Below are 16753 nucleotides of genomic sequence, written 5' to 3'. Positions count from 1 at the left end.
CACACCCACTAAAAGATGGCTCCTATATGCGATAACAGCCACATGTCACCGGGGTCACAAAGGAACACATACAGAACGAGGTCAGGCGAACCGTACCGGCTTGTTCAAACACAAGTGTCAATATTACGTACGTTTATCGTGTATATCGCTTACCCTTGTTTAACTTAGCGTATATGTATCTTGTAACGTTACACTATTGACCTCCAGATGTAATCCTATTCTCGCATGCCCATGGCTTAAATTCACGATATTCCAAAGGACACCTCAGACACAAAAACAGTGGTAAACTTTGAAAACTCCCCCCACGTCCCCCTCGGATGCAGTTAAAACACGTAACGTCGATTACCACCTGTGGTGACGTTGGCGAAAAGTGACGTTAATGAGGTTATATGGACCATAGTAAAGCGAATCACTCACTCACATAATGAAAACCTTGTGGACAGAGAGAGTAAAGAGTTTATAAGAGAGAGAGAGAGAGAGAGAGAGAGAGAGAGAGAGAGAGAGAGAGAGAGAGAGAGAGAGAGAGAGAGAGAGAGAGAGAGAGAGAGAGAGAGAGAGAGAGAGAGAGAGAGAGCGCGTTTTAACCACTAGGTAACCCCACCGCCCCTTCAATTATGAACGACTCGACGTCTTGCATCTTTCCGTGTACAATACACTGCGGTAGTTGTTTTTTATCACGATGATGTAACAATATTATACAACACCCTGGATATCTATCAATACAGCGAGAGATATCTGCACAACACACATCTATGCAATAATACACACTATGTAATACAACACCCTGGACATCTATCAATACAGCGAGAGATATCTGCACAACACACATCTATGCAATAATACAACACTATGTAATACAACACCCTGGACATCTATCAATACAGCGAGAGATATCTGCACAACAGACATCTATGCAATAATACAACACTATGTAATACAACACCCTGGACATCTATCAATACAGCGAGAGATATCTGCAAAACAGACATCTATGCAATAATACAACACTATGTAATACAACACCCTGGACATCTATCAATACAGCGAGAGATATCTGCAAAACAGACATCTATGCAATAATACAACACTATGTAATACAACACCCTGGACATCTATCAATACAGCGAGAGATATCTGCACAACAGACATCTATGCAATAATACAACACTATGTAATACAACACCCTGGACATCTATCAATACAGCGAGAGATATCTGCACAACAGACATCTATGCAATAATACAACACTATGTAATACAACATTTGTACATAAGAAATAATCAATAATCAGTATTTATGAAACATCATGTACCTGTTCAGAATGGCACATTAAATGTCCTACAATATGAGATGCTACACCCATGTCGTACAGGGCAAATACAATACAATGTGACGTTAAATTCTATATCACTCACCCGTAATGCCTGGCTTCTAGTTGTCCCAGACAAAAACGTTAATACATGTATTTAAACGTGTTGATTTCTGTCGGTCATCAGACAAGACTGACAGCTGACAGCTGAATGCACATGATGCGCGGTATTCATGGTGTGTATTATACATTGATGAGGTAAACTGGGTTATATATTTACATATATATTGATAGGCTATGCATGATATGAAGTCAGTGATCCATATAGAAACAATGTTGATAATATGGCGTGATGCTCATGTGTATTTACTGCTCACATGCTTATATATACTCATGCCAATAATGGTTGTCACCCCCTCCCCACCCCCCCCCAATTAAAAATTGAAGGGGTGACAACCATTATTGGCATGAGTATATATAAACACAAACACACGCACACACACGTACACACACATATATAAATGTATATACAATATATGTGTGTGAACGTGTGTGCATGTGTGTTTGTGTTATATATGATAATTTGCCTGTCGTACGTGACGTTACAGTGTATTGCTTGAGTAAGTACATTGTGCAGAAACGATAAACGATGTTTATGTCATACGTCAACAAGAGCCGACAAATTAAACATTCGATATAATTGATGTGTAATGAATTTAGATATAGATCTGGAACGAATAACGAATTACCAATAACGCGAAATGTTAGCATTGATTTCCGTTGTAAACCGTTGATATGTTTACTGAAATTATCATGACGTCACAGTGGGTAAATCCTGAGTTGGCGATTACCTCCTTTTCATACTGACTGTGGTGAACAATGTTTTTGTATACACGGTTGCAGTAGCTTATTCCTGCCCAAACTTTGCTGGAATTCATTATCAACACTTCTGACTAATAATGGAATATTATGTAAGGAACGCTCTGTGTGTTAAATGGCCATCAACCAATTCACCTTCGCCATAACAAGCGACACCCGTGAAGGTCCGGGTTAGAATATTGATCTTCAGCAACCCATGCTTGTCGTAAGAGACGACTAACGGGATCGGGTGGTCAGGCTCGCTGACTTGGTTGACACATGTCATCGGTTCCCAATTGCGCTGGAATATTACTGAGTGCGGCGTAAAACTAAACTCATTCACTCATAACAAGCGATAGTTTAAACCACTATGCAAACCAATAGCGAACCTCGCTTATCTGGACTCTCGTGTTCCCACATATTGTACGGATAAACGAATTTCCAGATATCTGAATCTCATCAGTTACCTCCCTTATCCAAATTATATAAAAATAAAAACTTAAATAAACGCGAAAGATGATTCGAGTATTTCAGCAAATTCAAGAGTCCGGGACAGGCAATGGACTACAATTCTATGCAACACCACATACTGTGCATGTAGGTACAGTGATATGCTGGATACAGTTCCTATATCTATACAATACGAATTCGAAAGTCTGATGAATGACATAATATTCTAACAAAGCAAGGGCTGTTTTAAAAGAACTCACCTGCCTCCGCGTTACGTCGGTGTTCGGTGTCACATACAGTGTCACGGAGTGTCCTACTCAGCTGATTCTGGATGGGGAGATGAATCTAGAGTAAATCGCCATATCACGTCTTATCAAATAGGTCAGCTGTCAATGGTCAAGGCGTACTGGCCTACTAACTATATATGTGTTAACACACGGTCATTAGAACACAGAAAGCACTGGGGTTTTGTCACTATCAGGTCGGGCGGTGCAGAGATCTTGAAAGTAGAACACAGGTGGTGAACTGGTTCAAGGTAAAACTCTTCGATGCATTTGAGACGACATGCTGCGATATAACTGAACCGCTCTTCTAGGTCATCTGAAAGCAAACAAACGCTGTGAATGGTTGAGAGGTCAATGATGCGGCATTCAAGCGCATTCAATCGCATTCAAACGCATTCATACAAACAGTCCAGAAATGGTCCAGAGCACCCTATGCTGGCGGAAAGACTGACTGACTGAGTGAGTTTTATGTTACACCGCTTTTAGCAATATTCCAGCAATATCAAGGCAAGGGACACCTGAAATGGGCTTCACTCATTGTACCCGTACATGGTTCTGCGCGAACGCTTCAACCACTAGGCTACAACGCCCAAAACCCGGATCTTGATGGCTTTCTGGTGGCAAGAGGTCGTGTGTCGAGATGTCAAGGATCGGATGGTCTGATTTGACGGATGTTTGAAATGCGAATGTATCGTTTAATCGAATATTCTATATATCCCAATTAAGTGTACCACGATACATCTATCCGGCCTTTAGGGGAGGTGGGGTAGCCTAGTGGTTAAAGCGTTCACTCGTCACGCCGAAGACCCGGGTTCGATACCCCACAAGAGTACAATGTGAGAAGCCCATATCTGGTGTCCCCTGCCATGATATTGCTGGAATATTCTAAAAGCGGCGTAAAACTAAACTCACTCACTATCCAACCGTTAGGTACTGAAACGCTGCAAATTGCTAAACGCTTTATGCGGGTCTAATTTAAAATACTAGTTACTGCCAGTATGTACGTACGGTATCAAAACGCATTTACTACTACTAACCCGGCATTCGCTCCTCCTGATGATGGACTTTGTCTGCTGGACCATGAAATGTTTCTTATCGTGTTCAATATCTTATCGCGACCTGACTTTCGACCTGTCTGGAATATCATGACAAAGGGTAAAGGTATAGTCCTGCTATATAACAGGAAAACATTGACCTGGCCTCTAGTGCATTGTACGATCAACTCAATAGCATACACTGGTGCACCCTTGTGGATATAACCCACGCTGAAAACGGGCTCTATTCCCCAGCGCTGTGCAGCTTGTGAAGCCCTTTTCTTGTGTCCATCACCTTGATATATTTCTAAAAGCAGCATATAACCATACTCATTCTAACTACTTTATTGCTTTAAGCTGAGGAACAAAACATAATGCTTCATTTTGACACATAAACTGTTTCTGTTAGATTAAACGATGAAATTCTTCTTTGGGATACTAAAACTGTTTCTCTTTGAGGGACACGATGTAATTGTTCTTTTTGATACTAAAACTGCTTCTGTTTGAGGGACACGATGTAATTGTTCTTTTGGATACTAAAAGTTCTTCTGTTTGAGGGACACGATGTAATTGTTCTTTTGGATACTAAAAGTGCTTCTGTTTGACTGACTGACTGACTGAGTTTGGTTTTACGCCGCTTTTAGCAATATTCCAACAACATCACGGCGGGGGACACCAGAAATGGGCCTCACACATTGTACGCATGTGGGGATTCGAACCCGGGTCTTCGGCGTGACGAGCCAACGCTTTAACCACGCGACTACCCCATCGCCCCGCTACTGTTTGAGGGACACGACGTAATTGTTCATTTTGATACTAAAAGTGCTTCTGTTTGAGGGACACGATATAATTGCTCATTTGGATACTAAAAGTGGTTCTGTTTGAGGGACACAGTGTAATTGTTATCTGGGATACTAAAACCTGTTTCTCTCAAAGGGACACGATGTAATTGTTCTTTTTGATACTAAAAGTGCTTCTGTTTGAGGGACACGATGTAATTGTTCATTTGGATACTAAAACTGCATCTGTTTGAGGGACACGATGTAATTGTTCTTTTGGATACTAAAAGTGCTTCTATTTGAGGGACACGATGTAATTGTTCTTTTGGATACTAAAAGTGCTTCTGTTTGGGGGACACGACGTAATTGTTCATTTTGATACTAAAAGTGCTTCTGTTTGAGGGACACGATATAATTGTTCTTTTGGATACTAAAAGTGCTTCTGTTTGAGGGACACGATGTAATTGTACTTTTGGATACTAAAACTGCATCTGTTTGAGGGACACGATGTAATTGTTCATTTTGGATACTAAAAGTGCTTCTGTTTGTAGGGACACGATGTAATTGTTCTTTGGATATTAAAACTTCTTCTGTTTGAGGGACACGATGTAATTGTTCATTTACTAAAAGTGCATTTTTTAGGGACACGATAAATTGTTCTTTTGCTTCTTCTCTTTTGAGGGACACGATGTAATTGTTCTCTGGGAAACTAAAACCTGTTTCTCTCAAAGGGACACGATGTAATTTTTCTCTATGATGCTAAAAACTGCTTCTCTCTTAGGGACACGAAGTAATTGTTCTCTGGGATACTAAAAAGTGCTTCTGTCTGAGGGACAAGATGTCATTGTTCTCTAGGATACTAAAAACTGCTTCTCTCTTAGGGACACGATGAAATTGTTCTCTGGGATACTAAAAACTGTTTCTGTGAGATCATCAATGAATAGCAGAATGATGGATTTGCAGAAATTCTGCCTTTCCCATGTTGAACCCTCTTTTGCGAACCGCATCGCTTGGATTAAAAATCTAATGAAATTTGGTTTATTTCTTCGTCCCCTATGACAGAATCTCCACCTATCGTGCCCCCTATGTCAGAATCACTATTTCTTCAACATGTCACTAACTCAACCCACTCATGTCCTGTGATTCTCAAGCTCCACCCATCCGTGACGCTGTGTCGGAAGCTCACATAATATCACAAGCACTGACACTGATCAGTAGACGTGCCCCAAGACGTTCAGTCATGTTGCTAACCCCCAACCCCTCCATTGCATAATGAGTGAGTGAGTGGGTTTAGTTTTACGCCACACTCAGCAATATTCCAGCAATATGGCAGCTGTCTGTAAATAATCGAGTCTGGACCAGACAATCCCGTGATCAACAGCATGAGCATCGATATTCGCAATTGGGAACCGAGGACATGTGTCAACCAAGTCAGCGAGCCTAACCACCCGATCCCGTCAGTCGCCTCTTACGACAAGCATGGGTTACAGAAGATCAATTTTCTAACCCGGATCTTCACGGGTCCATTGCATAATGACATTGCATGGTACCAATGTAAGTAAAATCAATAATTTGTGACGACAAACCCATTATCTGATTTTACGCCAAAGGATATAAACAGCGTGTATCTAATGCAGGAGCGGACACAGCTTTTTGAGAAAGGGGGGTGGGTGCACACTATTGAGAAAGGGAGGGGTGTGTGTGTGGGGTTGCACACTTCATTTTCACGAGCGTTTCAATGGTCATTTAATAAAATTTCAGGAAAACAAGGGGGTGCGCACCCCTACACCCTCCCTCTGGATCCGCCTATGTAATTTTCATCAAATACATAGTATTACAATAAATCGCTAAAATCTGTGTCGGAGAAGAGGACTATGTCTATGAGAACACCTACGATATCACTGACTCTGAACCCCAAACGGGCCCTAAACTTCAATATAACGCCAAGTCATTGACAAGCTTCTAAACTCACCTTTGCTAATTAATTCTGTGACTTTAGTACTATCATTTGAAGCCTAGTACGAATGTTGTACCATTAGTAGTATAGACATGTACCAGAAATGTGGCAGTATAACGAGGCTACTTTGCACATAAGTCATACGATAAGCCGTCTTACTTCATGTCCTTCGACAGCTGTAACACAAACCTGTCGGCAGGCAGATATTCAGAGCTTGAGGAAAGATATCTGTCGATTTCGAGCGCTGGCGTGACAAATATGCCACTGCACTTCTATGTTTCAGCATATCACATATCAAGAGCACTGGTTGATGGAATGTGCACATATGGAATCATCAAACACGCAAACGATCTCCTCCACGTCGACGCTCTGAGTAAAGAGGTGCTTTTGTGACCTGGATTTTTGTGCTAGGCGTTGTGGATAGTCATTGTGCATAGTAGTAACGCTCGAACAAAATTCAAATGAAGGTGTCTCAACCGAATAGCTGGCGATAAATAATTCAATTTACAGGCTATATATACGTCAACTAGATAGATTTTTTTCCGACTCTCTCTATACTCTCCCCACCTATTCTCTCCAACCACGCACAAAATACACACAAAGAGAAGACACGTTGAACTAAAACTAGCTAGAAACCAGAAACAATGTTCTCACCATGTTTCATAAAAAATTCGATTAGAAAATATTTGGTTAAGACAAACATGATCTCTCTCTCTCTCTCTCTCTCTCTCTCTCTCTCTCTCTCTCTCTCTCTCTCTCTCTCTCTCTCTCTCTCTCTCTCTCTCTCTCTCTCTCTCTCTCTCTCTCTCTCTCTCTCTCTCTCTCTCCCTTTATATTATAAACGTACTTTACTGTATGATGTCCACAAGATCATCATTAGAGTGAGTGAGTGATGTAAGCTTTACGCCGCAATCATCATTAGACAGAAAAGAGGTTGTTTTCGCCAGTGAAATCCGAGGAGTGTTGCTTAGGTTCCTGTTTCACAGTGTTTTTATGCTGCATCCGAGACCTCCTCCGTGTCTGACATTGCAGTCGATTGTCCGACCTGTAGCTGGAAATAAACTACTAATAGCTGTTATCTTGTTTTATTACAGACAACCTTGCCTATTGTCACGCTGGGATCGAGAAACCAGAACCTATTAAATACCCAGAGCTTGCTGCAAGGGTATGGTTAGAGCTTCCGTTCGCTTGTTTGGCACGCAAGGGGGTTCTTTAAAAACTGTTTTAAGGAGGACGCGCGCCTTGCCTTCACTCATCTACGTTTGGCAGCTACCTATTTGGATCCATGGTGAACTTCGAACGTGTACAGTATCTGTTTATCATTGATCGTTACTAAATCGCACTGAGATACGCCAACCCACATATTCGTAAACGACACTTGGGCAGTGTTTAAATCATCCGCTCATCACGCCGAGCGCACGGGTTCGATGATTCTTTTGTGCACGATGTGTTAACCTATTCCTGGTGTTCCCCGCCAAGATATTTCTGGAATATTGCTAAAAGCGGCTTAAAACCATACTCCCTCACTCATAAACAACAACAATTGATAAGCCATAATCTTTAACTTAATATCAGCGCTTCTATCTTGATAGAGCGTTGGTGAGGACTTCTTCTCGCGAAAGTGAATTTTCGCCTCAACTACATCCTACGTAAAATTAACAGAGTTTTGTGGATATTTTGTAATTCTATGTGTTTGAATAAATTTTCTCATTTCATGGAATATTTACAGTGGATTCTGTTCCATTGTCAGCATAGCAGAGTCGATATTTCGGAAATGAGATCAGTTTAATAAAATTGTAATTCAATCCTTTTTAAAGCGAAACGTAGACGTGTTTGAACCTGGCCCTCTCTAAATATGGTAACATAAACGTTCCCTCTTCTATGGCGCTGGTGGTACTGGAGACGATGGGTTCCGAGAGTGTATCCCACAGTCAACACCAGATACTTGTCTCTGTACCCCCTCCAGCTGTGATGCTGTTGGTACTGGAGACGATGGGTTCCGAGAGTGTATCCCACAGTCAACACCAGATGCTTGTCTCTGTACCCCCTCCAGCTGTGATGCTGTTGGTACTGGAGACGATGGGCTCCGAGAGTGTATCCCACAGTCAACACCAGATGCTTGTCTCTGTACCCCCTCCAGCTGTGATGCTGTTGGTACTGGAGACGATGGGCTCCGAGAGTGTATCCCGCAGTCAACACCAGATGCTTGTCACTGTACCCCCTCCAGCTGTGATGCTGTTGGTACTGGTGACGATGGGCTCCGAGAGTGTATCTCACAGTCAACACCAGATGCTTGTCTCTGTACCCCCTCCAGCTGTGATGCTGTTGGTACTGGAGACGATGGGCTCCGAGAGTACCCCCTCCAGCTGTGATGCTGTTGGTACTGGAGACGATGGGCTCCGAGAGTGTATCTCACAGTCAACACCAGATGCTTGTCTCTGTACCCCCTCCAGCTGTGATGCTGTTGGCACTCGAAACGATAGGCTCCGAGAGTGTATCCCACAGTCAACACCAGATGCTTGTCTCTGTGCCCCCTCCAGCTGTGATGCTGTTGGTACTGGAGACGATGGGCTCCGAGAGTGTATCTCACAGTCAACACCAGATGCTTGTCTCTGTACCCCCTCCAGCTGTGATGCTGTTGGTACTGGAGACGATGGGCTCCGAGAGTGTATCCCACAGTCAACACCAGATGCTTGTCTCTGTACCCCCTCCAGCTGTGATGCTGTTGGTACTGGAGACGATGGGCTCCGAGAGTGTATCCCACAGTCAACACCAGATGCTTGTCTCTGTACCCCCTCCAGCTGTGATGCTGTTGGTACTGGAGACGATGGGCTCCGAGAGTGTATCTCACAGTCAACACCAGATGCTTGTCTCTGTACCCCCTCCAGCTGTGATGCTGTTGGCACTCGAAACGATGGGCTCCGAGAGTGTATCCCACAGTCAACACCAGATGCTTGTCTCTGTACCCCCTCCAGCTGTGATGCTGTTGGTACTGGAGACGATGGGCTCCGAGAGTGTATCCCACAGTCAACACCAGATGCTTGTCTCTGTACCCCTCCAGCTGTGATGCTGTTGGTACTGGAGACGATGGGCTCTGAGAGTGTATCCCACAGTCAACACCAGATGCTTGTCTCTGTACCCTCCAGCTGTGATGCTGTTGGTACTGGAGACGATGGGCTCCGAGAGTGTATCCCACAGTCAACACCAGATGCTTGTCTCTGTACCCCCTCCAGCTGTGATGCTGTTGGTACTGGAGACGATGGGCTCCGAGAGTGTATCCCACAATCAACACCAGATGCTTGTCTCTGTACCCCTCCAGCTGTGATGCTGTTGGTACTGGAGACGATGGGCTCCGAGAGTGTATCCCACAGTCAACACCAGATGCTTGTCTCTGTACCCCCTCCAGCTGTGATGCTGTTGGTACTGGAGACGATGGGCTCCGAGAGTGTATCCCACAGTCAACACCAGATGCTTGTCTCTGTACCCCCTCCAGCTGTGATGCTGTTGGTACTGGAGACGATGGGCTCCGAGAGTGTATCCCACAGTCAACACCAGATGCTTGTCTCTGTACCCCCTCCAGCTGTGATGCTGTTGGTACTGGAGACGATGGGCTCCGAGAGTGTATCCCACAGTCAACACCAGATGCTTGTCTCTGTACCCCCTCCAGCTGTGATGCTGTTGGTACTGGAGACGATGGGCTCCGAGAGTGTATCTCACAGTCAACACCAGATGCTTGTCTCTGTACCCCCTCCAGCTGTGATGCTGTTGGTACTGGAGACGATGGGTTCCGAGAGTTGTTGTGATGCTGCGACTATAATGAAGCTGATATTTATTATACCCAGAGGGTCGGTTCGAGAGTAATGTTATTTCATTGATCCTGGGCGTCCATGGTGTATTGGCGTATTCGTGGTGTTCTGGAATATATGTCTCCTCTATCATTGTCATTGTCTCTCTCCTCAACGCATTTCCGTCATATAGGAGGGACTCGACTCCCACTCAACGTTTGTGCAGATTAAATGGTGAGGGGAGATAACTCTTTTCAGCATGTAAGTTTGACAGGCTAACTAAATAGCAAATAAGCGCGACAGGTCGGTATTGATGTAAGATGAGGTTGATCGTTATGAATTCAGGCCGTCAGGATTTCAAAAATGGCATCATCGGTCACCATAAATTGGCAACACGTGTTGGACGTTGGTTCTACTGGAAGACACCTTCAGGTAGCCTACACAAAAATGTGAAATTCGTAAGAGACGTAATGCAGTTGTCTTAACTAAACGTCGTCTTGGTCACTGTGCACACACGTGTTGTTGATAAGGAAAGATCACCGTTTTGTGAGGAATGTGATGACAACATGTCTGAACCAGTTCAACATTATCGTTATGTTTACGAGATAAAATTTCAGAAAAACGGCCCTGGAGAAAAGTGAACATTTTCCTTGCTGAAATATTGAGCACCAACAGGCTATACGGTTTATTTCAGAGGGATATAGTAGATAATCTCACTGGATCACGCAGGTGGAAGACAAACTGCGTCTGTGACCGCCTAATAAGCTGTCTGGTGAAGATAAGCATTAGAGTAACATTTAGTTATGTACAAGCACGGTCAATAATTCCCCTACATGTATTTATTGTCATTGAAGAACATCATTAAATGTTTTGGGCCCGTAAACCATATTTTGGGTACATGTCGCAGGAGCAGGATTGCATCAGATACGCGAAAGCAATATAATTCATTCTAATTCAACTTAGTATGTAACACGAGTTCTGATTGGTCAATGCTATAAATTTCCGACCGTATAATCAGCATATACGGTCGCAATATGAAAACCGATTTACCGAAAACTTTGAATGTATCCCTACACTATTGGGGTAACGCTGTTTCGCAGGACATTGTCATTTGCAGAAGCCATTGGTCAATTAACTCCCCTATCCACCTAAAATGGGTGGAATTTGTGTATAAAAAGACAAAACAGTATCATAAATTTAATTATAAGTTTAAACAACTTAAGGTGCGTTCACACGTTGCAACTAGTTGTATAAAACTTGTGGCATGCAACAAATTTCACAGTGTGAACAGGGGAGTTGGACAGATTTTTGTTGCATGCAACAAGTTGCAAGCGAGTTGCAAGGAATAGAACTTGCTCTATTTCCATGCGACAAGTTGTACGGTTCTGGCCAATCAGATCGCGTTTCGTATGCACGTGATATTTACGGAGACATCAAACATGGCGATACCACAACAACGGACGACACAACAACGCCGGAAAAATGTTAAAGAAAAAATTGACCTCAGCAACCATGACATTGAAAGGTTTATTTCATACTACCATTCCCACGAGTGTCTTTGGAATGTGTCTAGTTCGTTTTATTCAAAACGGGAACACAGACAGGCCGCCTACGTTTCCATTTCCGAACTGATGAACGGTGTTATGACAGGTGAGTGACAGAAATATATTCGACGTGCTTCTATTTGATAAACTAATCTTACTTCTTTGCTTAACAAATTTAGTATGACTTTACCTAAATTTTGTCATGAAGTATCGCCCACATTATCATCGATGGCGAACCAGATCTCACGATTCATAATCTCGATCATTCATCTGAAGTTCGGATAGACGAGGTCTGACTGTACAACCAAAACACAAACATTGAACCACAGCCTGCTATCAGTACAAATTTAGGCAATTTAGAAGCATTGTTGATGGTTTTTTGGTAAAAAAAACATATGTACAATATGAAAAGATCCATTTATAAAGGTTTCATTTTATTATAATAACGCAACATTTTACCGAAAACATTGACCGAGTATCTGTCAGTTTACGTGGTTCTCGCAGAATGACCTATATTTGGTGAGGCTTTCAACGGGGGGTAATTAATTGGTCTTGAATATTTACATTAAATGTTTATTCTAAATTTATTTCTTGTTCATGTTTAATCATGTTAAGTAAATTGGTTTTAAATATGAACATAAGATAACTGGACATTCTTCTGACTGTTTTTCAACCAATGATGATGTTTAGGCCTATAAATTTTCTATTATAGCGGATCAGGTACCAGTTAAGATTTCTGCTCTGCGGACCTACTATTGCAAGGAACTAAGGAAGGAAACCCTCTCCCGGAAAAGTGGGGCTGGTCGAGATGATATTTATGAGTCTACCTGGGAATGGTTTAAGCTGTTGGATCCTTTTCTTAGAAGCCAGGTTCATCAAAAAACAACTATAAGTAACTTGGTTAGTATTGTAAGAATGTAAACTTTTAATAAACCATGTACATCCATTGGTATGGATAGATATATATTACAAAATATTATTAATTACATAAAACAAGTTACTGTCAGCATTGACATAAGCTGAACATGAATAAATCAAATAATTAGTGCCATTTTACTGTATTGGACTTGGAAAATAGCTGCAGGTATGGCTGAAAATAGCTTGTTCCATATGAACACTTCATTTGACTTCATGCATAGGATCAGACAATGTGATCCCACTGCCAATCAACTTGGCCATTAGAACAGAAATAATCTGCAAATTCTTCCCTAATCTGCCTTGCATTATCGGCACTCCTGTTGCCACCCTGTTGAAGTAGTGATTGGGGCCTGCTTCCATTATCCAGTGGAAAAACTTCTGTTTCTGTGTATTTTTTGTCTTTTGTTGTACACAGAAAGTTGTGTAGAGCAATACATGCAAGAACAACCTTTGTACATGTCTCAGGTGTTAATGATAAGCTCCTTTGAAATACTCCAAAGCGGTTGGTCAGTATACCAAAAGCATTTTCTGATACACGTCTGGCTCTGGAAAGTCTGTAATTGAATACTTTCCTTTCCATAACTAAGTCCCGGTGGGGATATGGCTTCATGATGTTATCTTTTAGTGGAAAGGCATCGTCCCCAACAATCACATAGGGAGTATCAAGACATCTTCCAGACAATGGCTTTGGACCTGGAATTTTCAAGGAGTTACTGTTCAGTGCCTGATTCAGTGATGAATTGGCAAATATACCTGCATCACATGACCTACCATTTGCACCAACATCTACATACACAAATCTGTAGTTAGAATCAACAAGAGCTAGGAGTACAATGCTAAAAAAGTTTTTATAGTTGTAGTAGAGTGATCCTGATTTGGCAGGTGATTTTATAGATATATGCTTTCCATCCAAAGCACCAATACAGTGTGGAAACTGCCACTTCTCAAATCCCTCTGCAACTTGCAGCCATTCTTCTTCTGACTGTGGCACCTGAAATCAATTTGAGATATTTTAAAAATATATTTTTCGAAATAATACCATATACTTACACTACCAATTTTATGTGACAGGAAACCAACATACTGTCAACTGAGCAGGATGGACCCAGTCAAGTGGAACAAGTGGTTCAAGAGGAGGAAAATGTGGAACCAGACAATGCGCAGGCTGAAACCATAGATTGTACTCCACCACCCCATCTAAAAAAAGCGACAGGACAGTGTTCCCCTCCAAGTTTTGGCTACTCTTAAGTCAATTGAAAACAGAAGATCACAAAGTGAAAATAATGGAGAACTATGTTTTGCCAAATATTTGGCATCAGAGATGGCCCGAGTTTCCAATCTAAGTAAAAGGAATGAATTGAAAATTAAAGTTCAACAACTTATTTTTGAATATCAAAATGAAGAATAAGATTTTATATGTATTATGCACATGCCATCTGTCCTTAATGATAACTCATTGAGATAATTATATGAAGCTTGACTTGAAATCCTAATATATGCAAAGAATATGTATTTCAGGTCAGCTGCAAAGCTTTTTCCCAAGACATTTGTCAGCCAGTTTAAATAATAAATTATAATTCATGTTATTAAGGCTTTTCTGTTGTACTTCAGTGTGAGTGGTGTTCAAATATCATTGGGAGTGTGTTAGCTTTGTTACAGTAATTTATGTAGATTTTTACACCAAGTGAAGCAAACCGATTCATTACAAAGCCCTACAGGTGAAAAACGTAAGTTATATAATATTATGTTTACACAAGAGTGCTTTGAGATGATGAGTATTAATAGTATTTTTTCGATAAATCACATGGGATTTATTCGTTTTCCTCATAATGCTTGGACATCTGAAAAAAAGTCATGAAGTCATAATAACAACGTTTACACAGAACTACAGAAGTTAAACCTATTAGTAAATACACATTGTGTTTCATTACAGCTTATTGATTTATTTAGTCATCGTTTAAACATGGGGAAAATATATCAAGAATTCAAGTGTTGACATGCACCTCACCTTCAGAAAGTCCTTCTTGAGAGTTTCATAAATTGCCACACACACTTGAGGGACGAAATTGCAAATTGTGTTCTTTGGTACCCGATACAAGAATTCTAGAGACTTGTAACTGTCACCTAAATAAAAAGAAAACACAGATGATTCAGTCAGAATAATCAAAAAGTTATTGAGCGTATACAGATGGCACACCTTCGGAAGCCTCATAATACTCTTTACAGGGTTAGGGACAGCGGCTTTGCACTCAAGCATTTGGTGCTAACGCAGTCAGGAGTGGTTGGTTTATTTATAGATTGCCACGCTTATTGACAAACACAAAACAGCTGATCGACGAACAGTAGGTGATCTGTGTGATACATTAACTATAATTCATGAAATTATGACTGTTCATAGCCCTACCTGTGGCCAAATATCGAAGTGTGATGGCGAGTTTTTCTCCAGGGGGTATAGAATCACGCATGGGTGTATCAGCTTTGGTTATCATCGGTGACACTCTGCCCAGCAGTTGATCAAAACTCTCTCTGTCCATGCGTAAGAAATTGACAAAACTTTTTGTGTCCTCAGCTTCAAGTTCCCTCATTAAAGCTTTATAAGCTCCTAGATCACTTCGTCTTGCAATCCAGGGACGGACCCAGCACGAACGGTCGGCTTTGCCATGGTTAAAATCAACGAGCATTGCGACAACCGCCGCTTCCAGTACATCGTCATCACTATCGCTGTTGTATAGGGACGCCATGACCGTATGCTAGTTTCTACAGTGCGTTGCTAAGCAACATGTAAAACGAGATCTCAACATGAAAATTATAAACGAGATCTCACGCAACTTGTTGTATGCAACGTAACAAAATTGTATACAACTGTTGGCCTAGATCATGTGTGGAGCGTGACGCAACGTCTGACAAGACTGATAATGGCAACTTGTTGTATGTCCATTTTATCAACATGTTGTAACATAATAAACGTGTGTAGTTTGAAAAGGAACTACTTTCTCTGCAAGAGTGTGATTAATAAATAACCTTTGACCGCTTTGACCTGGTTTAAATAATGAATTTCTTTCACGAAAAACAGCGTAAAACGAGTTGAATTAGAATGGGGATAACTGTACTGTGTTTGACGAATTGGGGACGTATACCGCTGGTTATAATATAGCCGCAAATTTAACATTATATCGGCTCCGCTTGCGCGTCGCCAATATAACTAAATTTGCGGCTATATAACCACCGGTATATGTCCCCAATTCGTCAAACACAGTACAGTTATCCCCTAAATATAATAGTCGAATGTGTTTCTACGGTCTAGAGATTTTTCAACATTGATAGTAAAAGGAATTTAACTAATGCTTTGTGATGTCTGTCAAGAACTGTTGAACCAAGTCACACTCCCACTGGCATATCACTCGATGTTTCTCTTCGCGTGTCGTTATAATTACAGCGCGAGGGATCCGGCATGTTCAGTTCCGGAAACCATTTGTCAAACGGTCTTGAAGAAACAGTTGTACCTTCTAGTTATGAAGTAGTTAATAAATCGTTTCTGTGGGTGAAAATGAACTGAAGTGAAGAGTATGATTGGCTGCCTTAGGTCACGTGTCTGATTTTGACCAATCACGATCCTTATAGCAGACTGTGGCGATAAAGCGTCATTAGAAACCAATCTTTATCCAATAAAATCGCTTTTTACAAATGTGAAAATACTCTCGGCGAGGGTACAGTGATATTGTTGATGTTCCAGAGCTGTCGAACGATACCAGACACCACACGATTCGCCTCGCATGTTATTCATACGAAGCTTCGAAAACGGAGGTATTTCCCGTTGTTTTGTCATGTTAACGAA

At 41.6% G+C, this 16753-nt stretch overlaps 2 protein-coding genes across 2 annotated transcripts in view; both read right to left on the bottom strand.

Moving 5' to 3' along the window:
- Positions 1 to 6912, bottom strand: part of LOC124270142 (sulfoquinovosidase-like) — a 50856-nt gene extending 43944 nt beyond the window's left edge. The window contains exons 1-2 of the mRNA XM_046705167.1: positions 6900 to 6912; positions 2878 to 2944 (exon numbers count right to left, since the gene is read on the bottom strand). The gene's annotated coding sequence lies outside the window, so the exon portion shown is untranslated. The remainder of the gene's footprint in view (positions 1 to 2877; positions 2945 to 6899) is intronic.
- Positions 6913 to 10825: 3913 nt separating this feature from the next.
- LOC124270107 lies at positions 10826 to 15709 on the bottom strand. Its single transcript, XM_046705126.1, has 4 exons — positions 15323 to 15709; positions 14927 to 15042; positions 13690 to 13909; positions 10826 to 10893 (listed from the first exon to the last, which is right to left on the bottom strand). Exons 1-4 carry the CDS (start codon positions 15657 to 15659, stop codon positions 10826 to 10828), a joined length of 741 nt encoding a protein of 246 aa, XP_046561082.1. The 5' UTR covers positions 15660 to 15709.
- Positions 15710 to 16753: the final 1044 nt, after the last annotated feature.

This window comes from Haliotis rubra, unplaced genomic scaffold (genome assembly GCF_003918875.1).
Source record: "Haliotis rubra isolate DU_JTF1 unplaced genomic scaffold, ASM391887v1 Scf15, whole genome shotgun sequence".
NCBI lineage: Eukaryota > Metazoa > Mollusca > Gastropoda > Lepetellida > Haliotidae > Haliotis > Haliotis rubra.
Note: the sequence above shows the minus strand (reverse complement) of the source record. Positions and strands in the feature narration are given on the sequence as shown.

Excerpts from the sequence above, each read along its gene's own strand:
- LOC124270107 (XM_046705126.1), bottom strand. The coding sequence starts at position 15,659 with ATGGCGTCCCTATACAACAGCGATAGTGATGACGATGTACTGGAAGCG. Across the intron at positions 15,043-15,322 it reads ACTTCGATATTTGGCCACAG|GTGACAGTTACAAGTCTCTA; the intron begins GTAGGGCTATGA and ends CTTTTTATTTAG. Across the intron at positions 10,894-13,689 it reads TGTAGATGTTGGTGCAAATG|GCTACCTGAAGGTGTCTTCC; the intron begins GTAGGTCATGTG and ends ATTTTTGTGTAG.